We start from the raw sequence: 25,222 nt of genomic DNA on the forward strand, positions 1-25,222 counted from the left end.
CCCAGAGGCTCGGCCTCCCAAAGTGCTGGGATTACAGGCATGAGCCACTCACTGCATCTGGCCTTGCCCCTCTTTTTCAACTGCATTTTCCTGATGTCTAAAATATCAGCCTAATTGCTTCCTTTCTGAAGCAATCTCCCCTCGCATGTGACCGTGACATTTTAAAGAATGTTTTTACAGAGGAAACAGCTTCCCCAAAGTCATACCCCTTTACATAAGATTTTCGACGGGATAAGAAATCACAGGAATTACTTTTTTTTTTTTTTTTTTTTTTTTTGCGACAAGGTCTCACTCTGTCCCAGGCTGGAGTGTAGCAGTGCGACCATAGCTCACTGCAGCCTCGAACTCCTGGGTTCAAATGATCCTCCCACCTCAGCCTCCTGAGCAACTGGAACCACAGGCACACACCACCATGCCCTGCGAATTTTTAAAGTTTGTTGTAGAGATAGGGTCTTGCTTTGTTTCCAAGGCTAGTCTCAAACTCCTGGGCTCAAGGGATCCTTCCACCTTGGCTTCCCAAAGTGCTGGGATTACAGGAGTGAGCCAGGGTGCCCCGCCAGAAGTTACTTTTGAAACTTAAATGTGTGGATGAATCTTATGGAACAGTGTTAGTCTTCCCCTAGAAAGACATCTCTGCTTATGGTGAGATTCTTCAGTTAACGTTTACAGCGTAGGTAACATTTATATTTCATTGCATCTGGAGAATTGGGTCCCTACAGTCCCCATTCCTCTTTTATTTTTTATTTGTTTATGTTTCATTTTTTAGAGGCAGGGGCTCACTCTGTCACCAAAGCTGGAGTGTAGTGGTGTCATCATAGGTCACTGCAGCCTTGAACTCCTGGGGTCAAGCAATCCTCCCCACTCAGCCATCCAAGTAGCTGGGACCACAGGCATGAGCCACCATGCCTGCCACCTCCCCATTCCTCTTTTATTTTATTTTATTTTATTTTTATTTTTATTTTTTGAGACAGAGTCTCACTCTGTCACCCAAGCTGGAGTGCAGTGGCATGATCTCGGCTCACTGCAACCTCTGCCTTCCAGGTTCAAGCGATTCTCCTGCCTCATCCTCCTGAGCAGCTGGGACTGCAGGCACCTGCCACCACACCGGCGAATTTTTGTATTTTCAGTACAGTCAGGGTTTCACTATATTGGCTGGGCTGGTCTCGAACTCCTGACCTCAAGTGATCCACCTGCCTCAGCCTCTCCAAGTGCTGGGATTACAGGTGTGAGCCACCACGCTCAGCCCCATTCCTCTTCTAGATGAGGCTTTTGCAAGACCACATGGAGAGAGATCACATAATGCCTCACGGGCCACTGTAAGGCCTTGGCTTTTACTTTTGAGGGAAATAGAAAGCCATTGGTGGGTTCTGAGCAGAAGAGAAACCTAGTCTGACTTAGGTGTGGAGGTGGCACTTTAATCGCAGTATGTAGAATAGACTGTAATAGAGCCAAGGTGAAAGCTGAGAGAACAATTTGGTATCTATGGCAGCAATCCTGCAAGACACCAGGGTGATTTGGGTCTGGAGGGTAGTATGGGAGGTGATGGTAGGTCTGGATTCTGGTTGTATTTTGAAGACTGAGCCCAAATGCTATCCTAATAGGTTAAATGTAGAATGTCAGAGGAAGAAAGCAGTCAAGAATGATCGAGGTTTTTGGCCTGAGCAGCTAGAATAGAGTTGTTGTCAACAGAGATAGGGAAGGGTGTTGGAGCAGCCAGTCTGAGGGGTAGAAGAAAGGTCCAGTTTGGGACATGCTAAGGTTGAGGTCGCTATTAGGCATCCAAGTAGAGATGGCAAGCGGGCAGTTGCATTTCAGGTCTGGCTTCAGGAGGGAGGTCTGATCTGGTGATGAAAGTTGCCTTTGTGCCCCTTAATATTTGAAATATTCATTTCTTTTTTTCTTTTCTTTTTTTTCTTTTGTTTTTTTTTTGTTGTTGTTGTTGTTGTTGTTTTTGAGACGGAGTCTCCCACTGTTGCCCAGGCTGGAGCACAGTAGTGTGATCTTGGTTCACTGCAACCTCCACGTCCCAGGTTGAAGCGATTCTCCTACCTCAGCCTCCCGAGTAGCTGGGATTACAGGCACAAGCCACCACGCTTGGCTAATTTTTGTATTTTTAGTAGAGACAGGGTTTCACCATGTTGGCCAGGCTGATCTTGAACTCATGACCTCAAGTGATCCACCCACCTTGGCCTCCCAATGTGCTGGGATTACAGGCGTGAGCCCCCATGCCCCACCAATATTTGTAATATTCATTTCTTAATTGACTTCACACTAGTGTTTAGTTATCCGGAGGGGGTCATATCACTATATGTCAGTGTAAAAAAATGAATAACTACATACACACCCACACACACACACACACACACACACACACACACACCCCGTAGTAAGAAAGTAAGCAGTTGTCATAGTTCCTATAGTTCCTTTCTCTTTGATCATGTCATTCAAATTGTCTAAAATAATGGTAAAGATTTAATCCTGCTTACTATATATAGTTGCCCTCTGACTTAGCAATTAAAAATCTCCACAAGTGAATCCCTTCTTCCCTCTCTGGGATTTTCACTTTCTTCCCCCCATACTACCCTTTGATGGTAAATTCTCCATTTTCCAAGTGCAGTTGGAGGGTACCATGGGGAGGAAATCAAATTTCAAATTAAAAACTAAAGCACACTCTGTGCACATTCAGTCATTGTAATTCTGGAAAATGTCCTTTGAGTGAAAAACATTTAGCAATAGGAGAAACTCTACAGTATGGTGGTTTAGAGAGTAAGTTCTAACTTTGAGATGAATTTAAATTCTAGCACATCACCTTAAGTGAGTATCTAATCACTCAAGTCCCAGTTTCTCGGTCTTTAAAATTGAGACCTGCTGGGCTTAGGGAGAGTATTAAATGAGATAATACATGTAATGCACTTCACACAATGTCAGACACATAGTAAGTTCTCATAATTGTCAGCAAGATGATAATGATGCTAAGTGACTTTACTTTTTATTTTCAGTTGGAGCTGAGGCTAAAGATTTTTCTAAGGCTTTACATTTACCATGGACTTTTCACTAAGTATATACCTCAATATAGCACTGAAAATTTAGAAAAGTGATTCTCAAGGCATTGGGCCAAAGGAGACAAAAAGACATTAGGAGCAGAAATAAGAGTATGATCCAACCTGTAACTGGTGGCTCCATTTCCCTCCTGACTCCTCCCCTCCCCCAGTACCCTGCCCATATTGGATAATTAACACACTGAATTTACTCAAAAGGAAAAAATACTAAACTTACCTCTTCCTGCTTACGTTTCTTTAATTGTGTATATTTTGGTTTTTTTCAAGTATGGTTCTTTGGGGAAAACAGAATATGTTTTCTATAGAAAAACACATATTCTTTCAGCCTAGTAATTCTGGAAGCAAAAGATGGTCTCCATGGTAAGAAGATGGAAAATGAGTAGTATTAATAGAAGATAGCACAGAACTAATGTACATTTTATAGTATAAAGGAAAGATGTTTTAGCCTCCCTGCCTAAAACAACATCGTGAACTCTAAGTTCTGCTAAATTGGTGAATAAAATGAAAAGGAGCCAGTCAGGGGATGATAGCTCAGAATGAAAGTCAATAGTCAACTCCCAGAAATCTCACAGGAAAGGCGACACCTCCCGTACCCATGGTACATGGAGGTTTAACTGGTTCTCCTGCGGTTTGTAAGGAAAGCTTTGACTGGGCGCGGTGGCTCACAACTGTAATCCCAGGACTTTGGGAGGCCAAGACAGGTGGATCACCTGAGGTCAGGAGTTCGAGACCAGCCTGGCCAACATGGCAAAACCCTGTCTTTACTAAAAATACAAAAATTAACCAGGAGTGGTGGCACATGCCTGTAGTCCCAGCTACATGGGAGGCTGAAGCAGGAGAATCACTTGGACCTGGGAGGTGGAGGTTGCAGTGAGCCGAGATCATGCCACTACACTCCAGCCTGGGTGACAGAGGGAGACTCTGCCTCAAAAAAAAAAAAAAAAAAAAAAAAAGCCTTGAAAATTCTTCTGACCCCTTAGAAGTAGATTCATAGACACATAATAGTGCTTTCTTTTTCTTTTTCTTTATCTTTTCTTTCTTTTTTTTTTTTTTTTTTTTTTGTATTTTTAGTAGAGATGGGTTTTCACCATGTTGGCCAGGCTGGTCTCAAACTCCTGACCTCAAGTGATTCATCCACTTTGGCCTCTCAGAGTGCTAGGATTACAGGCGTGAGCCACCATGCCCAGCCAGATATTAGTGCTTTTTTTTTTTGAGATGGAGTCTTGCTCTGTCACCCAGGCTGGAATGCAGTGGCACAATCTCAGCTCACTGCAACCTCCACCTCCTGGTTTCAAGCGATTCTCATGCCTCAGCCTCCCGGGTGGCTGGGATTACAGGTGCCTGCCACCACCCCCAGTTAATTTTTGTTTTGTTTTTGTTTTTTGAGATGGAGTCTCACTCTGTTGCCCAGGCTGGATTGCAATGGTATAATCTCAGCTCACTGCAACCTCTGTCTCCTGGGTTCAAGCAGTTCTCCTGCCTCAGCCTCCCAAGTAGCTGGGATTACAGGCACCCACCACTATGCCTGGCTAATTTTTAGTATTTTTAGTAGAGACGAGGTTTTGCCATGTTGGCCAAGCTGGTCGTCTTGAACTCCTGACCTCAGGTGATCCACCCACCTCGGCCCCCAAAATGCTGGGATTACAGGTGTGAGCCACCACACCCGGCCATTTTTGTCTTTTTAGTAGAGATGTGGTTTTACCATGTTGGCTAGACTTGTCTGGAACACCTGACCTCAAGTGATTCACCCACCTTGGCCTCACAAAGTGCTGGGATTGAGCCACCACGCCCTGCCACAAAATAGTGCTTTCATCCTCACGTCGTGGAGTTGCCAAAGTAATAGAAATATCAGCATGAATTAAAAGCCAATAAGACAATGACTGTCTAATGTTCTCAACTCATCTCAAGACCAATATCGGATCCCAAACGATCCCTTATAAATCTCTAGGTCCTTCATTCCTTTCATGCAGTGTCTAATGGGGTATATTTTTCCTTCATTCCCTTCATGCAGTGTCTTCCTTCCCTTCATGAAATGTCTAATGGGGTATATTTTTCTTTCACCTTTTTTTGCATATTGTTCTTCTGCTAGGATGTTTTTATTCCTTCTTAGCTCTCTGTGTGATTGGATCTCTACAATGGTATTTTGGGGTTACCTTAGTGCATCTCTTTTTACTTGTTATAATGTAAATTTCTTGAGATAATCTACTCTTGCTCTGTACTCTACTCTTCTCTGTAGCCTGTACTTGTCTTACATTTCTCTCCTTTCCCATTCATTTACATAATCTTACATCCTAAAATAGTTATATTCTTTATATGATAGCTATTGAAATGAGAAGATACCCATAAAATTTATCATAAAATAATAAATTTTATTTAAAAAATAAGCACTCCAGAACATAAATATCTGTATGAGTATTGTGCCTTAAAGAAGTTGTTGGAACGGCATTCTTTAAAGGCTTTAGAATTAATTTTAGAACCACTTTACAATCTTCACGAGAAAATCACCCTGCTACCACAAGGCAAAGCCTCATGTGTTACCCAGATTAGCATTACTCACCTAATTCGCCAGACCTGAGGCCAGATTTCCTTTGATAGTTTTCACAGTTCATAGCAGTCCTTAGAGGATGAAAATTTACTCCATTAAGGATTCTCAAAATAGTGTGGGGGCGTATTCTGAACACAGTTCTGAGGGAGAATTCCAAACTTGCTTTGGAATAATGGAAGCATCATTAAACTAAGTCTGTAGTACCCAAGTGCTTTAGAGGGGAAAACCCCCGTTTAGATGAGTAAGTTCTGTTATTTCTGGTAACAAATTGAACTTACTATTTTATACTCACATCATTAAGAGCCATTTCAGAAGTTTCTGTTACTTGAGTTCAACTATGTTCTTGTACATAGTGTGCTTAAAACTTCTAGTATGTACATGTGGAAAATGGGCTCTTCATAATAACAATATATCTGTTGTATTGTTTCTAGGACTATACTTGATAAGAAGGAGCTCTTGGAGTTTGCTCAACTTGGCTGCTACTTGGAATATGACCTCTTCGGTACTGAACTACTTCATTACCAACTCTGCCCAGATATTGACATGCCTGATGATAACAAAAGAATTAGAAGGTAAATATGGTAAAGTCTCTCATAGCATTCCCTTTCCCTAGTCCTTTTTGATTGTCATATCTAGGGAAGTATTAGCAAAGATTCAGAAAACAGTAAGCAGGCTGAACCACAGACTTGCAGAGAAAAATATATCTATGCTGTTTCAGGGAGAAAATCTCTCTATATTATTTTAAGGAGAAAATGAGTCATCCTAAGTAGGCTAAAGCTTAGCAGAGCCTTAGAAGTTCAGTGCAGATGGGCAGCTGACAGGAAACACAGATAATACCCAACCCCTGCCATGAAAATCAGAGAACAAAAGACATTTTCCTCTTTTTACCTCTAATGAAATAAGCTGTTCCTCTCTCAGGTTGACTACACTAAAGCCATAACTTCCTACCAGTAATATTTGAAATGCTTTATTAAAAGTTGTCATTAAAAAGGTGATTTCAAGTTAAATGCTAAAAGTGTAAGGTCTAAAGACTAAACATCATGTAAAATGAATGCAACCTTCCAAAATTGTATAATGTGTGATGCTAGCAGATAATTGTAGGAGTCATTCTTTGTAATCAAGTAGAAAATTTTTGGTGTCAACAATAGCTACCTAGTTTGGTCTTGGTCACATGGTGATGTGAAGGTTGAATGAACCAAGTTAGAAAATCTAGGAGGAGAAATAAATTGGAGATTGACAAGGAAGACTTTCGTTTGGGAATATCTAAGTGTTGCTATCCAGTGAAGCCCTAAGATATGGTTTGTATGTGATAGTTGAACTGTGGGAATGAATGACATCACTCAGAGAAGAAGATAAGGACAGAGATCTGGGGACAGAGACATTTAAGGAATGGAGTAGGAACCGTCACTCAAGGAAAGGTTGAGTAGAAGTTTTCAAAGTGATAGCATGAGAGATATATGTTGTTATGGAAGTCAGCAGAGAGGAAGGCTCAGGGCAGAGGGGCTTGGATACCGGTAACAAGTGACAAATATCAAGGGAAATAAAGACTGAAAAGCATCCATTGGATTTCACAATGAGGAGGCTGACATTTTATAAACAGTAAGTGCAGTCTCAGTGGAAAAGGCTTGAGGAATGAGTGGGCCGTGAGGAAGAGGAGAGAGGATGCTGAGGTGACTCAAGAAGTGTGGCAGTGGAGGGAAGCAAGGAGTTGAGGCTGGAGTTAGAACACAACAAAGGATCAAGGGAAGTTTCTAGTAAGAGTTGAGAAATGATTATGTGACTAAGAGCAAGAGCAGAGAGAGGGCCAGAGAGAATGAGTCCAGGGAAGTGGTGCCCATTCCACAGGGTTACTATAGAATTGACATGAAATAATATATTCCAAGTTTTTATCTGAGTGTCTGGTACAGAATACGGAAGTGTTCAATAGATGTTGATTTTTAGAAACTCTGGATAGATAAGAAATATAGAGCAAGGTTCCTAAGGCGACAAATAGATGGAATCTGGGGAACAAATAGAATGTTGGTTGAAAGGATGCTTTCTCCATTGAAATGAGAGGGCGTGACACAGCAGTGGGGTGAATGCAAATAAAAGTCTCAGTGAGGGAAACAGGAGACTGAGGACACATGTCCTTTAGTGTCTCTGTGAGGTGGACATGGTTATCTCCTGAGAAAAAAAGAGTGGATTTAGGGCAGGACCATGTAGAGCAGGAGGAAGGCTAGGAATGGCTGTCGGGTCAATGAGAGAGACCTTGACATGGGTGTGTTATGTGCGGGACATAGTTGAGTCTAGAAATCATGATTGCATGCCTGTGCATTGGCACCAATGCACATGATTTGGTGATTATTTTCCAAAAGCAAAAATGTTTTGCGTTTTGGTAGTGGAACCAGAGAAGTTGTGTGCATACAAGCAGAAAATAGGAATAATTCAAGAGATTGAGGGCCGGGTGCAGTGGCTCAAGCCTGTAATCCCAGCACTTTGGGAGGCTGAGACGGGCGGATCACGAGGTCAGGAGATCGAGACCATCCTGGCTAACATGGTGAAACCCCGTCTCTACTAAAAAAAATTCAAAAAACTAGCTGGGCGAGGTGGCGGGCGCCTGTAGTCCCAGCTACTCGGGAGGCTGAGGCAGGAGAATGGCGTAAACCCGGGAGGCGGAACTTGCAGTGAGCTGAGATCCGGCCACTGCACTCCAGCCTGGGCGACAGAGCGAGACTCCATCTCAAAAAAAAAAAAAAGAGATTGAGGGTTGGGATTCTGTCTGAAAGAGATGGATAACAAAGGAGGGGTTGAGATGAGGGTCATGGGATCCAAGCTGGAGGGAAGAAAGCGTAGAGAGGCATGGGCAGATAGACAGGAAAGCATAGCAGGGCAAATAACTGGACTGCAGGCTTTAATGAAGTAGGTGGAGCATATATATGCTCAAATATATTATTATATATATACACACACACACACATACAGTAGAAGAAATGAGTGGAAAAAGTAGAAAGAGGTAACATGATCAGAGTAGGAAACTGAAGATTGAGATATTCAGACAAGAACTAGAATATAATCATGAGAACAGAAAAGTGATTGCAATGGAAGTAGCAAAGCTGGAATTGAGAAGTTATGTCCAGGAACCATGAGATTCAAGTGTCGATAGTTGAATAAGGCACACTGGGTTGAGAGGAAGATCTTGACCCCGTGGTCATAGTTGGGACATCCTGAGGATCTTTCCCTGGGAAGTCGACATTTATGTCCTTATGCCTTTTGCTGTCTCCATATTCTGGCATTCTGCCTTGATCACCTCATTAATGGCACTGTGCTTCAAGTTTAGTATCATCAGGGAAAGCTAGTTAATCAATGTTGCTCTAGTTAGGTAAGATGGCAACACCCAACTCTACATGAGCAAATGACTTCACCTGCCTTGACCAATGAAGCTCTGTCTTTTCTTTTAATACTCAGATCAGTTATTTGACAAGTAGATGTACTGATTCTTTGTTTTTGTTTTATTATTTTAATTTACTTGCCAAGGAACCCGATTCAATACAGGTGAACCTGTTTCCCTAAAGCCCTAGTAGTTAGTTTATACTCAGAGGAGACTATTCCTTCCCTAAAGGCATCTGGAATTTAAAATAGGGCAGTGCATTCAGTCATTCTCATCTTTCATAATCTCAGAAACATGATTTTCTGATCAATGCCCTCAACGCATGTTCTATTTCTTCTTTTTTTTTTTTTTTTTTTTCTTTTTTTGAGACTGAGTCTGACTCGATCGCCCAGGTTGGAGTGCAGTAGCCGGATCTCAGCTCACTGCAAGCTCTGCCTCCTGGGTTCCCGCCATTCTCCTTCCTCAGTCTCCTGAGTAGCTGGGACTACAGGCGCCCGCCACCACGCCCGGCGAATTTTTTGTATTTTCAGTAGAAATGGGGTTTCACCGTGTGAGCCAGGATGGTCTCGATCTCCTGACCTTGTGATCTGGCCGCCTCAGCCTCCCAAAGTCCTGGGATTACAGGCGTGAGCCACTGCGCCTGGCCTCAAGACATATTTTCTAAATCATCTTGGAAATGGGAACTTTGCACTCCGGATTGGCTTCCTTTTCCCAAGCCCCTTTGTGGTAGTAAGGTGCATATTTTGCACACCTGTGTCTTATATGAGGCTCCCAGACCTTCTAAACAAGAAAAAGATCTGTAAAGGGGCATATATGAAGGAGATAGGAGGGTCAGATGACCAATGGCTCCCCCAGCATTCCTTCTTAGCTCCTTTTGGCCATTTGTTTATCCTTTACTGTGCTAAATATAGCCATTCTGGATGTATGGAAATGATAAAAATTATTATAATATCAATGTGTGTATATGTATATAATGCATGTGTGCTATTCCATACATATGTATATGTATGTGTGCTTAATCTTCCTTAAATTAAACCATGCATTATCACTCGACCCAAGGACAGCCCATGTTAAGCACTGAATGCCCTTTTGGGTTGCAAGTGCTCCAGTACCCCACTGTCTTGCACACTTGGTTTTCATCGTGCATCGTCAGTCCTTTTCTGAGCCATTGTAGTCTTAAACCTCTGAAGTGCATGAACACAGAAGCACGCTTCTGCCTACCTCTGGTGTTCAGCACCAGAAATTCTGCGTCTAACACCTGTTTTCAATCTTCTGCTCCATTTCTCAAATCTTATTATATCTCTGCCTTTTCACACTTTGTCGTCTCTCTCTAATATTTGTTTGCAAACACTAACTCATTTGTATTTCTATAATTACCGTGAGTTTTTGTCTTCTCGTCTGCAGTGGCTCCCCCTTTTCTGGCAGCATCTCTGTAATCCCTGTTCTTCCATAAAATGGCACAATAGGAGAGATGATCTTTCAGTGTAAGCGGGACGGGGCAGGTTTTCTGGATGGTCAGGATATCACTGTGTGTCCAGAGCCATAACGTTATCTTTCTCCTGAGATAAGTAGTCTCCAGATTCTTGACTTGACGGGCTCTAAGGATTCCCGGTCTGAAGTAGGAGTATGTTGTCCTCTGTGCTCTTTCATTCGACTTTACTATTTGGTAACATCAAGGTCTGACACAAGACATCTTAGAGGAATTTCTCTATCCACACAATCTGCCTTTGTAGTATGAGAAGTTCTATTTCTCAGATAAGAAACGTAGGCAAAAATGTTGGAAAATGCCCAGAAAATATCAGGGAGAAAGTGTTTCCTGAAACCTCCTATACCCGTGATACTTCTTTGCAGTTGTGGATCAAGGTTTGTCACACTAAGGTTCAGCATTGTGTATGCATTCTGTCAAATCTTTCTCTTTGTTTTTTTTTTTTTTTATGTGATCATATAACTTACCTTAGATAATTCCCCTAAACTGAGTGTGTTCCAAAAGTAACTGCAGATCAGAACTTTAGGATATTATACACATTTCAATGAGGCAAAAAATTGTAGTGGCACAAAAGTCGTTCCATGTGCTTACAGGACAGGCATGGCTCTTCTCTGCTGGTGCTTGCATTCCTTTGGCCTGCAGATACAAAGTCTATTCTTCCATTATCACTTATTTTAAAATATATGTTCTCGGAGGGCAGGGCTTTGTGCCTGAGTTTTTGTGTGTGTGTAGTGCCCCACGTTTTGCTCACTGTAGTAATTAAATATGACTCATGTAGTAGGGCACCAAGAAATGCTTTTGAAACAAAAAAGATACCTTTCAAATAATCAGCCTCTGGGGGAAGGCACTGTCCATCCGTCTAGATCCACTTTAGAACCTAAACGCTGAAAAAACTATTCAGAGAATCCCAGAGAAGAGCCATTGTCTGCGAGTGGCATCTTCTACCATCAAAGACCCATGGAAGTCACGACAGACACTGCCCAGAGTCCAGACACGTACAGATGGTAGCTGTCAGGAGGTGACTCACACTACAGATTCCAGCATTTCACACAGCAAAGAGGATTTCATTTTTAGAGAATAGTCAGGGAGCTGTTCTTTAGTCCACTGACTACAAATTTAAAGGAATAGCTTATTATTTTAGCAATCTTGCTGACATGGAAAGAAGACGGAATACATTTGTATTGGTCAGTTGAATCCAGTCCTCAGAGACCACAACTAAATCAAAATTGCCATAGACTTCAAAGGGACAAATGGTTAAAATACTGACCAACCTTTTTTCAGTGACTTTGTAGCTTACCAAATGCCCCTCACTTGCAGATCCACTGATTTTGCTCTCAGAATATTTTACTTGTAGTGAGATTCCTTTTGTTTCCCTATTTTAATCACAAATAGTCCTTGATATTGATTTGCTAGATAAAAGGAGAGAGCAAGAATGAGATCTGAAAAATGGGCCCACAGAGAGAGGCATTTGAGAGAGGACTGCTGAATACAAATCCAGAACAAAGTTATTTAGCGAAATGCCAAAGTGGTCATTCATCCAAACTGGCACGTCCTATTAGAAGCTATCTTTAATGCAGTATCGCCAGGCGTTGTCATAAATATCACGGGTTAGAAATTTCTGTGTGCATGGAATAAGGATATGTTCCTGCTAGGATGCAGCAATATTTTTATCATCACCACACAATATTTATTAAAGTTCTCTCAGTACACACGCCACGGTAGAAGGCAGTATCTTTACGATAAGCACAATAGGTTAATGAGTAAAAAGTCAAAAGCACCCTGAAAAGTGAAAATGAAAGACAAATGACATCTAATGAGTTAACGTTTTTCACAGGGTGCGTCTCCTGGTGGAGGAGGGTTATGAAGATCGAATTCTGGTAGCACATGACATACATACGAAAACCCGGCTGATGAAATATGGAGGTCACGGCTATTCTCATATACTCACCAACGTTGTTCCTAAAATGTTACTGAGAGGTATAACTGAGAATGTGCTCGATAAGATTCTAATAGAGAACCCTAAGCAATGGCTAACTTTCAAATAGGATGGTTGCTTATGAATTCGCACCTTGCGTGTAAAACTGGCGGACAACATTCAGCGATTTCCAGTCCACTGAGAGCTATTAATCAGTTACCTAGGACTAATGAGGGATCATTTCCTTCTGACGAGAAGTAGGAGGGTTTGCCTTCTCTGAGACCAGCTATTACACCTGTGCCTCTAGGGAGTTACTCAGCCTAATTGAGCCCTATTATTTTGCCTTAACAAAATAAATACAGAAGTACCTATTTCTAAACAATGATTTAAAGTCTATATCCCCTAAGCTGAGTTGCTGTTTTTCTCCCTAATCTACCAGCTGCACTACTTCAGAAAATGTAAAGTGTTTCTAGTTGAATTATTCCCTTCTTGAGCGATCTAATGTTTCTTGTAATATTGATGATCCTACTAATTATCCTGCTGTTCTTTAATTAATGCTTAATGAATAATATGGCACTTTAAAATAGCTTCTTCAACAAGGGAAGTTAAATTTTGAGACTTTTCCCCCAAAGGATACTGACTGTAATACGATTACCAATTCACAATGATAAAAATATTTTGAAAGGTTAATTTTATGCTGTCCACCTATCTATATATTCTTCTAATAAAATGGTTTTGATATCTTTGGCTTTCTGGTATCTATTTTTGCCGTAAATTTTGCTGTTTTGCAACCTTTGTGTAAGAACACATAACACTACTGAATTATAAAAATTCAATCATAAAAGTCAAAATATATTACATAATATAGTTTAATGAATCATTACATTTATAATAACAAAGGCCACAATTTAATTAACTGATAAGATATAATGCAAAAAAAAGGAGAAATGTTTGCCTTATATATATTCCCTTTATTTCCTTTACCTTGTGTTTTTCCTTGGACCTAAACAGAGAAAATAATGCTTATTTATCTGAAGAAAAGGTCAGATCTATTGGAAATGACAGCCTGATACTAGAGCCTCCTCTTTAAAAGGTATCCAGCCGTGATATTTTGTGTAAATAAAGCATTTTTAAAAACTCTTAGTTAAAACACTTAGGTGATGTCCACTGCTGCTTATAAATTCATCTTTTGGTTGAATCTTCACTATGCTATTTGGCACCTAAAAATATTCTCCAAACCCTTGCTGCCAATTCCTCTTTGATAAATATATAGTTAATTCGAAATAAAATCCATTGTGATTCATTTATGAGTTATCTTACATATCACAAAGGCCAATTAGAATTTGTCCTTATTCTTGATGAAAAGTTTGTTTTTAATCATAAAAATCGTGACAGTTACTCAGACGCAGGCATTTCAGCAGAGCTACCACCACCTTCAGATAGGCACACCATGCATAACTCTTGGGAAGTTGAGCTTTACTAAATAAAAGATATTTTGGCTGATCAGAGATGTTCAAGCTTTCTGTGTATTGGAACAGAAAGTAACAAAGAGGAATGAGCCAGGAGAACAAATTAATTCCTTTATATAAAAAAAAATGCAAGTGTCCTTCACCAGTAAAGGAAGCAAATTTTTAAAATTTCTGTTTTTGAAATCTACTTGTCAAAGAGTTTTCAAAGGCAATGAAAGGGGAACAGATTTTTCATTGTAATAGTGGAAGTTGTGTGATAGTTAGGAGATATCAACATGCATTTTTAATCTTTTCCTTAGATGAAAGAGATGGCTTTTGGCAGTGTGTTCTAACCAGCAAGAAAAGATTTGTATTACTCTCCAAATCTACTGTACTGTCAGCTTCAGTCCACCTGAGAAAAAAGAAAAAAAATTGATAGCTCAAATGCATATAATTCATAAACACTGCAAAGGAGAGCCACTTGGTATCTGCAGTCCTCATATCAATAATCTGTCACAGAATGCAGTTAAAGTATTGATTGGCATATGGTAATACAACAACCATAGCCTTAACTTACAGACCTGTAAAATAAAGGGCATTTTTACCTAATACAATTAATTTTCTAGATAACTCTTAAAGAGAAGTTGTTTTAACTCTTTTTGCTACTCCATATATTGTCATTCAAAATATATTTTAACCCAAAATAAGTTAAATAATTTATGCATGTTTGTGTGTTTATATATGCATATACTTTTTTATATTAAAATTTTGAGGCTATACAGCCACTGTGACCTATGGAATAAAGCCATATATATATGTTTTATATGTATATGTTTTATATGTATATAAAACATTTCATCTAACATATATATGTGTGTGTGAGTATATGTGTGTGTGTTTAGCAGATATTTGTATAAAATATAAACACTATTGTCATATTGGTTATATGTGAAATTGTTAATTTTGAAATAACCTCAGGCCACAGACTTGTAGTAACCATTTGAAGGCCTCACCTAGTGTCCCCTTGGTGACATCTGCAGCAGCTCAAATTAAACCTTTGTGCATTGGGTTGTGAATAATCTTTTGTTCCAAAGATGGCAAAAGCCTCGGCTTGATTTGATACTAAAGAATAAATTTCTCTGACTTTCCCAGTGAATCTAAATGTATTCAGTTGACAAAATGGACACATAAGGGCTTTTTCTAAATACCGCACATAATTACACATTTTCACACTTAGAGGGTAATCCTATGATACACTGTCAATCTCTATTTTTAAAGACTATCACCAGAAAAGAGAGAAAAGAAAATTCATATAAGAAAAAGAAAATGTGAAAATGATCATAGGCTTGGGAATTCCCTCAAATCCAGAAAATTCCAGGTTAAGGCTTGAAGTAGAATCATTCCCAGGTCTAGCTCTAAAGTTAACAAGAGTACAAGGCAAACAATTTCTTTGGGGACAAGCAGCATTATTTCAATTAGACCTTCTCCTGCAGGGTAAAAATCATTCTTCCCCACGCTATGAATGGACTCCAAGTATCATAATAAGCAGGTAAACTCACAAGAACCAAAGCCGACATATGGATAAAAGCAGCAAGATCACAGTACACCAAAGTATCATATATATTGAAGAAATAATTCAATGTCTTAGATTTGTCTATAAAAATTTGTGATCTATATAGGACTTCATTCACATGGACACTAACGATAAGGAGTATTTGCTTTGGCGGTAGTGGATCACACATCTGCTTATCTTGCTTTGATATTTTTTACATGATGTTTCTGAGTAATACAGATGTGAGTCAGGTAGCATTTGATTTCCCCACATATACACAACCGAGGTGCCCTGCCATTGGCATCCCCTGGGATCCTTGATTCACTGACGTTAGCCATACGCATCCAGTGTTCAAACTCAGAATGATAAGCTTAGTCTCTGCATTATCAGTCAGCGTAAATAATAAATCCAGAAAACGTGCTGTATTTGTTGTTGTTCCCTCCATGGGCTTTCCCGCCATCTAATTTGATATAGACTTCGTCTCCCGGCTCCAAATGAAGAACCACACTGTTACTGGCATAGTCGTAATTCTGATCAGCATCCTGGGCAATTGCGCTAGCACGCACCTATGTGAAACAGACAAGAATTAGGATGCGTAAATGAGAATTCTCAAGTTTTCTTTTTGCCATTCATGCAGCATCACAAGCTGACTTGCTGCCCTAGCACAGAATTTAGCGTAGGAAAGTCCATGTTGACCTCAGAGCTTTATGAGAATAGTGCTGTGGCAGTTTCAGCTACATTGGTGAGAAGGAGGACAGAAAGGGACAAAATAGTGCTTCAGTGGGGACGATTCTGGCAGTCTTCTCTAACTCCACATTCTAAACTATGCGTACAATTTATCATCTTCCTGTATCACTTGTTTTTCTAACTCCTTCAATCCCTATGCCCAATCACATTTTGAAATGAAACTAATAGTATTTTTTTTTGCGTTTTAGTTTAAGCCAAATAGCAATATTCTAATCAGCTGTTGATGAGTACAGAAGTTCAAGTCTAAGTTCAGCTGTTCACCACAATTATTAGAAAACTGAGGTATGTAATAGCTAAAAATACCCAGGAAAATACCAACTCCTCTACTACTTACAAAGAAAAAAAAGAAAAAGTCTTTTGATTTAGGGCTTTCCAAATCTAATTCATGTAAAGCCCCCTTTACCAGGCTGCTTCAGAAGCTCTTTTATACGTCTTTGATTATATCACCCAAGTTTTCAGAGCTCCTTTTTCCATCGTGTCTTTTTATTACTTAACTATGACATGTGCATTTAAATCAACAATTTAACCTCAACATATCTAAAACTTAAATAAGGGACTAAATTTTCATGTTCTGAGGCCTCTCACGTTTCAAGAATTTTTGAATGATTTCATTGAATATCCACTTACACTTAGGAGATTCTAAATATGTGGCTTGATTTGAGGACAGAGGCTGCTTATAATCTGCCCATGGTAAGCCTGTGATCTCATTAGTGAGTTGATAGACATTTACAAACAGTCAAATTGCTTATCTCATGCATTGTGGACATTCTGTCAGATCCTTAGCTCAAATTAGGCTTCATGTTCATTTAGATATATTTTGATTCTGCCTTGGAAAATCTTTCAACAGGCAGACTTAGATTTGATTTATTTCAGTAAAGCAACTACTTTGTGGCTTGTTTCATTTCTATTCCACTATAATGATATTTCCCTGAATAACATAGCAAGTGATTTAGTGGTTTTGTAAACCTGCACTATGTAGTAATGCATGATTTGGGGTACAATATGCTGGATTTTATCACTTGGAAAAATGAGAGAAATGAGACAGAAGTTCAGAATTTCCAAAATTTAAATGATGGGTTTTCCAATTAAATTTTCATGTGATATGTTCTCACATTAATGCTGAAACATTAAAAAAAGGAGAAGGCTCTTTAACACTGCTGAACCTGTAAAGTCATTTGAGTAGTATCTTTAAAATGTCTTTCTGGGTATCATATAGCAAAAGGAGAAAATGACCTAAAGGATTTAGAATTGCTTAGCACTGTACTAACAGGCACTAATATAATGAAAGCAATATACCATGTAATTATGCTTGGAAGCCTTGACTCCAAAGTATATGCCAGTTTAGTAAAGTGGTCCATTTTGACCATTAAATAATAATGCAGTTTGACATCATAATATTTTCTAAAAATTAATCATGAGTTTGTAGGAGTTGAATGCTTTGATTCATTTATTTCATCTACCCATTAATTCCCAGGGAAACAAATCTACAAGAAGGATATTGGTATTATGACTTGTGTTTTTTCTCATCTGTGGATTTTTAATGGGTGAAAAAATTTAAAAACAAAATATTAATAAGCTATATTAGTAATACATTAGTTATCAACCCATAATATACTCCTCAGCTATTACTAAAAACCAGACACATTTTATTCAGTGCTTTGGGTGTTTAGGACATATTCTATGGTTTTTGGGCTTTAACATGGTTTTCTACATGAAGGTATTGGAGAAACAGGACATACTAAAATTATGTGATTTAGACACGATAATCCTTTTAAAAATATAATGCCATTTTTATTCTCCAGGGTGTAACCACAAAACCAAGTAAACGTCACCATTTTCATTCAGCAGGTGTAACCACAAAAACCTACGAATGCATTAGAGTGATTCCACAGACTGAAAGGTTACCCTCACTGTGTCCACCACCTTTGTTGGATCAAGCCAGTGTGGTTGCTCTTTAATGAAGGTAATTCTCTAAGATTTTAACCTGTACTGTACCGTAAGACTGTCCCAATTAAATAATTGCCATACTCCAGTGTACTTGGCATGATTTTGGTATGCCTGCTCACCTGATCATACTCTAAAGATATAACAGGACTTGAAATTTCAAGCTCTAGTATCCAGCTCAGTGACTTCAACAATTCTTTCAAGCCATCAAACTATTGAGGAAGGTAATGTGTTCACCCTGGAGGCTATTTCCAGATTCCTAAATGTACACTGATTTCAGCATTCTGTTTGGGAATACAATCCATCCTTTCTTCAGCGCAATCGACCGATTTCTACCTAAATTTACTCTAATATCTTTTCTTATTACAAGATAACTATTTAGATTCTGCTTTATCTTTAGTTCATATTTCTTTAACCCTAAAAAGATTATTAATTTGACATGTCATTGATCTCTCTAATAAGTGAATACCAACCCACAAACCACTCATCCTTTTAAAAATATTTCGTGTGCATCAGTGCCATAACTAATAAATTTTTAAGAGTACCAACTGGTCTTTAATTATTTTATGCTTTTAACCATGAAACAGTTTTAGTTTTTATTACAGTGGCTTATTTATTATAGTGGCATTAGAGTGATTGTATTCAAATCGCAATTTTTCTTCATGTTTTCTGCTAAGAGGATTACAAACATTAAAGAGATTTCCTCCTTTCAAATGTAAAGCTATTTGAGTCGAACTTTTACCTTTAATATGCACTGTCATGGGCTTTCAACAAATGGTAGGATTAAATTTAGGTTGATGGCTTCATGGAGAGTATGAGAGCTGCGGTCCTTTTAGGGGTATGTTTCTGTGTCTGCAATAGGTTGTGTAGTTTTAGCATTATCTTATTAGTGAGGATCTATCGTTAGAGATAATATTTATGGTGACATTTGTAATTTAATTAATTGCCACTGATGTTCTCATAATTTCATTTTCATTGTACTTCTGTGGAATCATAAACAAAAGGTTAAGTGGCACATCAGGTTAATTTACCAGTCTTTGATGTTTCCATCTGTGATCTTACATTCTACACAAAGCATAAATAAAATGGCTCTCATAAGGTTATGGTCCAGAAGCATTTCTCTCTCTTAGTTTAATTTTTAGTTTAATTTTTGTGCTTCTCAAAATCCACTTAATCCATAGAACGTTACGCTGACATGGATCTCTGAGTTTCTGTTTTATGAAAACAAATTAGGTCAGCTCAGAGAGGGAGCCTGCCATTCTAAGAAGTGATCAGACCCAGAATATAATCGAAAAGAAAGAGTGAAGTGTTATTTAAAATTAATGAAAAGATTTTATAAGATTTCTCATTTGTAACTGCCTGCAGACTGGACTTGACAAAATAGTTCTAGTCTAGAGATAAAATTCCTTAACGGTAGTAGTGTAGTAACCATTTTCCAAAATAGTCCACACTGAACTAAGAAAACAATGCTGTTTACCACTATAGATTTATTTTTCTGAATTACCTGTTGCATACCTTTTGCAGAAGCAGCAGCTTAAGATTACCAGTGAAAAGCATTATGCATTATAAGGTCAGCTGTTTTACCTTATTCTTTTTCCTGATCTTCATGGAATGTGTGTGCTAGCATAATACAAAGGAAGATTTTACACCCCAAACAATGAAATAATTTTAAAAACAAAATGCACATAGAACACCTACTTGGTATTGGTGTTATTTTCTTGGAATCAGTGTAATATACACAGGCTCAGCAGTCTAGACGTTAACATTTAAACTAATTTAAATGTATTAATCCCTGCTTTTTTCATGCAATTGCAATTTCCAGATATTTAAAGATATGAGCATTTTTATACATTTGCTGATAAAATTGGAATCATTTCATTTTAATTGATACCTCTAAAAATCATCTCTTCAGCCCGATTGTATTTTCCAGACCTGACCTTTGAGTCAGAAGAGAGCCAATTTGCAAATAAAGGGGTGTCTCATGGCTGCCTGCTGAGGGGCTGTTCATAAGCCTTTTTGTGAGGGTGATTCAATAGCTCCATTCTGGTACAGTGAGTCATGCCCGTTTTAGCCATTTGCCTATAACTGTTTTACTGCCCTGTGAATAATTTTTATTTATCTTAATATTATTTTCATGCATAACAACTGTAATGAACAACCCTGTCAGTGCCTCCTGGTGGCCATTTTTCCTCTTTTTGTTCTATGTGTCCTGAGGGTCCCTTAGCTATTTGTAGGATAGGGTAGGGAACAGGACGTTTTCTGTCTTTCTCTCTTACGCATTTAGGACATCTTTTTTTGTTGTTTGGTCTTTCACTTTTGAAAGAATTCTGACCCTGAATTAGGTCTTCCGAATCCTGCTTGAATGGTGCTTAACAGAAACCTGGGTGATAGCTAAGAATCTCTGAATGTCCGGGGTCGAGTTACCTAAAGCCCAATAGACCTCGTTTAAGTCAAAGTTGCAGCAGGAGAGGAGGTCTCTTGGTGGCGATGCCACGGTCGCGGGCCATCCCCTATGCCACTCAATAAGCAAAGTTAAAATCCAGAAACTCAGCCCCAACCGCAGGCTACAGGCTGCAAGGCCTCGCCCCAGTGGCTACTGATTCAGCCTGCACAGAAGGTCCCATTACACTTTTAGATAGTTGCAAATATTTTCCTCCTCTGACTAAGAGATCAAACAAGCTTCGGTTTTGCAATGACCTCGAATTTCTCCACAGTAAAGTGGCCCCAGCAGAATACTGCAGACCCATGCGTAGCCCTTGTAGCGGCGCCGACTGGCTCAGGGAATCAAATCCTCTTGGCCGGCTGGTCCAGAGGCTGATAGACTCGAGGCTGGGCTCGAACCGGTCGCCCCTGCAAGCCACCTGCCCGAGCGTCCTCTGACTCCATAGAGAGTTTGGGTTCTGAGTCTAGCTGCGCGCTGTGTTTCACTGCACGAACCCCTGAATCTCAACTATTCTTTTTGTTATCAGCACGCCTTGCCTCTCCCCTCCGCTATTTTTTGGCTGAAAACGAAACTGGAGTTTGCGCCTTGAAATTGGCTATATGTGAGTTTCACGGCCTGGGACGCCGCAAGGACTTGGCGACCGCGGGCCCCACGGTCGCTCCTCCGTTGTGGCTGCGCCCGGCTTGGACTCACTCCTTCGGGGCCCTTGTTTCTCCCTCGGGCCTTTGTCTACCACCCCCGAGTCGGTCACCCTGCCACGCCCATTCCGGACTCCCCCAGCCCTCTCCACTCCCCAGAAAGCCCGTAAGCGACTAGCGCACGAGCTGTCCCGGGGACCCAGCTCCCGGCTTCCCGCCCCTCGAGGGCTGCGCTCGCAAGCGCGCGCACCGATCGAGGGTCCCAGACTCCAGAACCGCCCTCTCCAGGCCGCTGGGCGCCCTCCTGCGCGCACGACCCCCGCCTCTCCAGCGTGGGACGGCGTCCCCCCTCGCCGTAGCTCCGGGAAGCCCGGCCGCCGCGCCCTTCCTCCTCGGGCTCCCACCCCCATTTCCGGGGTCTCCTCCCTCTCTCCCGCACCTTCCCGCGCTCCCTCCCCGCCCTCCCCGCCGCCCGCTGGCGTTCACCTGGTTGTTTTTGCAGAGATCAGCCCACATGCTTGTGCCGTCCCCTCCGCGCATCAGGACGTGGTAGGTGAAGAAGTAGATGCCCGGGATGGAGCAGGTGAACTTGCCGGTGGTGGGGTCGTAGTGGTTTCCGAGGTTGGTGACCACGTCGTCGAACTTAAGCACCTCGTAGCCTTCGTGCTGCCGCTTGAGGCCGGCGTAGAAGGCGATCTTGGGCACCGTGCTGTAGGTGGCGGCGCTGATGGCCCCGGCCGCGTTCAGGCCGGGCGCCCCGGGCGGGCCCGGCAGGCCTTGGCGGCCCGGCTCGCCCTTCTCGCCCGGGGGCCCCATGGGGCCCGGCGGCCCGGGCTCTCCGGGGGGCCCGCGCGGACCCGCCTTCCCGGGTCGGCCGGCCTCGCCTTTGGGGCCCTGGATGAAGGTGGGCAGGGACTGCATGAGGCCGCGGTCGGGCGTGGCAGCGGTGCTGGGCGCCTTGGTGCCCCCGTAGGGGTCGCAGACCATGCGGCAGGTGCCCAGCATCTCGTAGTGCGCCGACGTGCCGGCCGAGCTCACCAGCACCGGGATGAGGATCACCAGCAGCAGCACCATCACCACCCCCAGCGCCCCGGCGGCAATCAGGCGCCTCCTGCTGCCCACCAGCCGGCTCAGCGCGGGGCGATCCTCTTGTCTGCTTTTGGACAGAATTTTGAAGGTTGGGCGGGGACCTCTTCAGAGCCGAAAACAACCCCCTGCGAACCCCAACTCCCCTGGGCGGGCGCGCGCCGGCCGCTGCTGCCGACTCCTGCTCCCCCCGCGGAGGCTGCGGCTGGGGAGGGAGCGCGGGCGCCCAGTGACTTGAGCCGAAGTCCCGAGCCTGGGGTGGGGGTCGGGGGAGGGGTGCGCGGGGCGCCCTCGCCTCCCGCGAGCTCCTTCGCACCTGTGGCTGCAGCGGGCTCCGGCGCGGCCACCCGGAGGGCAGAGCCAGCCGCCGCCTCCTGCGCTCGCCCGGGCCGCTCACACTTTTATGCCGCCGCCGCCTGCGATCGACTTTTCCGTTTTTGCAGACTGCGCCAGTTCGCACCAACTTTCCGTCTGAAGTTGCCTTTTTCTGCCTCCTCCTCCTCTTCTTTCGCTCGCTCAGTTCGCCCGTCCGCTGCCTTTTTTTTTTAATTGCCTCCTTTCTCTCTTCCTCCTTTGCCACCACCACAACTCGAATAGACGCGCACCCCAAAGCCCCGCGTGGGCCCGGGCGTCCCCCGGGTTCGCCCAGCGGCGGCGGCGGCGGGCACTGTCGGCTCGGCGAGGCTCGGGGCTGGGGTGGAGGAGCGAGCGAGCAGCGGCGAGCGCCTCACGGCCGGGAGCGGAGCGAGAGAGAGACTGAAGGCAGAATTCTGCCTGGGTACCACCTGCCAGGAGAAGAGGAGGCTGACAAACGCGCGCCGGAGCAATTTATAGGCACCCAAGGCACAGAGGAAGGGGAGCCGCTTTGGCATCTCATTGCAGCATCTGCTCTGCTCATCCCACTCAGAGAGAGTTTGGCATTACTCTGACAATGTGGGATTTTTTTTTTCGGCCTCTCTTTTTTTCTCTCTCTGCACATGGATGAACAGTGAGATTCTGAATACTCCCTTGCTGAACCAAGCGATGGCAGGTCCTGCTGGACCCACCTGGGGGAGAGAGACAGCTGTGCGACAGCTTTCAGGGCTCAAGGGTCACACCTAAGTCCCAGATTTCCCCACTGCCAGCAGCCCCAGTTGGAGGGTGGAGGTGAAGGTTGAAAGGAGGGTGGCTGAGTTGACAATGTTTCTTTGCTGGCTCCTCTACAATCAGTGCTTCAGGTGTTTCTCAAAATGCCACTTTTAACAGAAGGAGGGCCTTTTAGAATTTTCCAGAGGATAGATGTGATTTTCTTTTAACCTGATGGTTTTTTTCCTCCTCTGCCTTCTAAATGAATAAGATGTTACCCCAAGAACAGTGAGGTATGTTGAAAAGCCAAATAACATTTCTGAATGATTTAAAATGAACATGTCCACCGCATCTGGGGGTGGGGGGGTTGGTCCTTTTTACAAATGCTGCACCGTGGTGAGTGCATACATATGTACTCTACTTACAGGCTTACAGTTCTAGCAGTCTTTCAGGGGATACTGCCAATGGACCTGAAGTTGCATTTACTTAAAGTCGCTAAATGTACGAGAAATAATCACTTGTCAAAATGGCGTCAAAAGATCAAGCAAGGAGCATTTACACAAGTGCTGGGCAAGGTCTTTTCCTAGGATATGGAAAGAGTTCTTATAAGCTCCATAGCAGATTTCCCAAATGTACATTGAGGGAGGGAAGAAATAGGAGAAATACAAGAAACAAGAGCCTCCATTCTCAGTGGGTGAGCTGCAGAAAGAACAGGATGGTTTATCATATTACTGGAAAGCTCCCAGTAGATATCAGGCAAGTCATCCCACCAACAAATACATAAGACACACAAGAATAGCTTTAAATAAATAAGTAGAATTGATTCCTAAATCATACTTCTGCATTCAGGAGCAACAGATGTCAATCAAACATAGGTGACATTTGCTTGTCAATACAAAGATGATGGCTGGGAAGACGGTGACTTATTACATCAGGGCGAGAATGTGAAATGAGAAGCAGGAACAAATAAGACTCCAGCAAGCAAACAATAACATCCTGGGTGATGATCAAGCAGCCTGTGATCTAGTCTGCAGGTGTCACGGCATGGACTTCTCCTTTCCTCCCTGTGCCTCAACCTCCCTGCCCCCCAGCCTACTCCAGTCCCCCCCACCAATTTAATTCTTTCTTTCCTTCTTCTCTGTTTCACAACAAAATAAGGTCAAATGAGCAGACAGAAGGAAACAAAGATTCATTGATTCTTTTAAGAGAAATGTCAGTAGCTCCTTCAAGCCTTGGCTGGGAGAATCAACCCTAAGAAGTGTGCTGTGTGGCCCAGTGGGGTGGGGGTCTCCACCTCCTGGCTACTGACAGATCCACACTGCTCCTGGAATTGGAAAACAGTCCTTTCCACTTCTCAAGCCTTTAACTTTTATTTTAGGGTAGTGGTTTTATAAATGTGCGCCTATTGCTTGGGCATAATTGTACACATATTTCCATAATAGTTTCGTTCACATGAGCTGCCTTATTTTCAAATTTTTAAGCAGCAAACACATAATAAGTTCTCTCCTGGCCACAATACTTATTTTCCTAACACACCTCTGGATTGCTTCTTAAAAGTCACCTTCCTTTTGGAGGACAAAATGGTGAGGTTTGCTGCCAGCACTGGGGGCGGGGGGGGAGCGGGTAGGGTATTAATAAAACTCTGGTGCACCAAATGATCAAATTTCATAAGGCCTCTCTATTGCTGCGAAGAGTTCTGCAGGTGACACAAAAGGAGTTTTTAAAAGGTAGAGATTCATGGAGAAGTTCTCATCAAAACCTCAAGCTATGTGGAGTTTTCCCATTGACTAATGCTTAAGATATATTAGAGTCAAATGCTCATAAAATGTTCATCAATGCTCATAAAATATGACAGTTGAAATGGACCCTCTGTTCATGCAGTTGATGAGACCGAAATGAGTTTCCAGGAGGATCAGCACCATTCAAC

General features: G+C 42.1%; 2 protein-coding genes across 18 annotated transcripts in view; one reads left to right on the forward strand and one right to left on the reverse strand.

The window, feature by feature from the left end:
• PTER (phosphotriesterase related) overlaps window positions 1-25,222 on the forward strand; it is a 158,738-nt gene that overhangs the window by 62,240 nt on the left and 71,276 nt on the right. For 15 of the 17 annotated variants that reach the window (XM_073018760.1, XM_073018762.1, XM_008002378.3 and 12 more), the window contains 2 exons: window positions 6,036-6,176; window positions 12,292-13,115. In XM_073018760.1, coding sequence (XP_072874861.1) covers window positions 6,036-6,176; window positions 12,292-12,502 — 352 coding nt within the window. In that variant the 3' untranslated portion in view covers window positions 12,503-13,115. Of the gene's footprint in view, window positions 1-6,035; window positions 6,177-12,291; window positions 13,116-17,964; window positions 20,120-25,222 lie in introns of those variants that run through there. The other 2 variants (XR_012093891.1, XM_073018763.1) reach the window with 2 other exon arrangements.
• On the reverse strand, window positions 15,068-23,686 carry C1QL3 (complement C1q like 3). The gene is made up of 2 exons (XM_008002376.3): window positions 21,631-23,686; window positions 15,068-15,938 (listed from the first exon to the last, which is right to left on the reverse strand). Exons 1-2 carry the CDS (start codon window positions 22,216-22,218, stop codon window positions 15,759-15,761), a joined length of 768 nt encoding a protein of 255 aa, XP_008000567.1. The 5' UTR covers window positions 22,219-23,686; the 3' UTR covers window positions 15,068-15,758.

This window comes from Chlorocebus sabaeus, chromosome 9, assembly GCF_047675955.1.
Source record: "Chlorocebus sabaeus isolate Y175 chromosome 9, mChlSab1.0.hap1, whole genome shotgun sequence".
Taxonomy (NCBI): domain Eukaryota; kingdom Metazoa; phylum Chordata; class Mammalia; order Primates; family Cercopithecidae; genus Chlorocebus; species Chlorocebus sabaeus.

Excerpts from the sequence above, each read along its gene's own strand:
- C1QL3 (XM_008002376.3), bottom strand. The coding sequence starts at position 22,218 with ATGGTGCTGCTGCTGGTGATCCTCATCCCGGTGCTGGTGAGCTCGGCC. Across the intron at positions 15,939-21,630 it reads ATCTCTGCAAAAACAACCAG|GTGCGTGCTAGCGCAATTGC; the intron begins GTGAACGCCAGC and ends TGTTTCACATAG.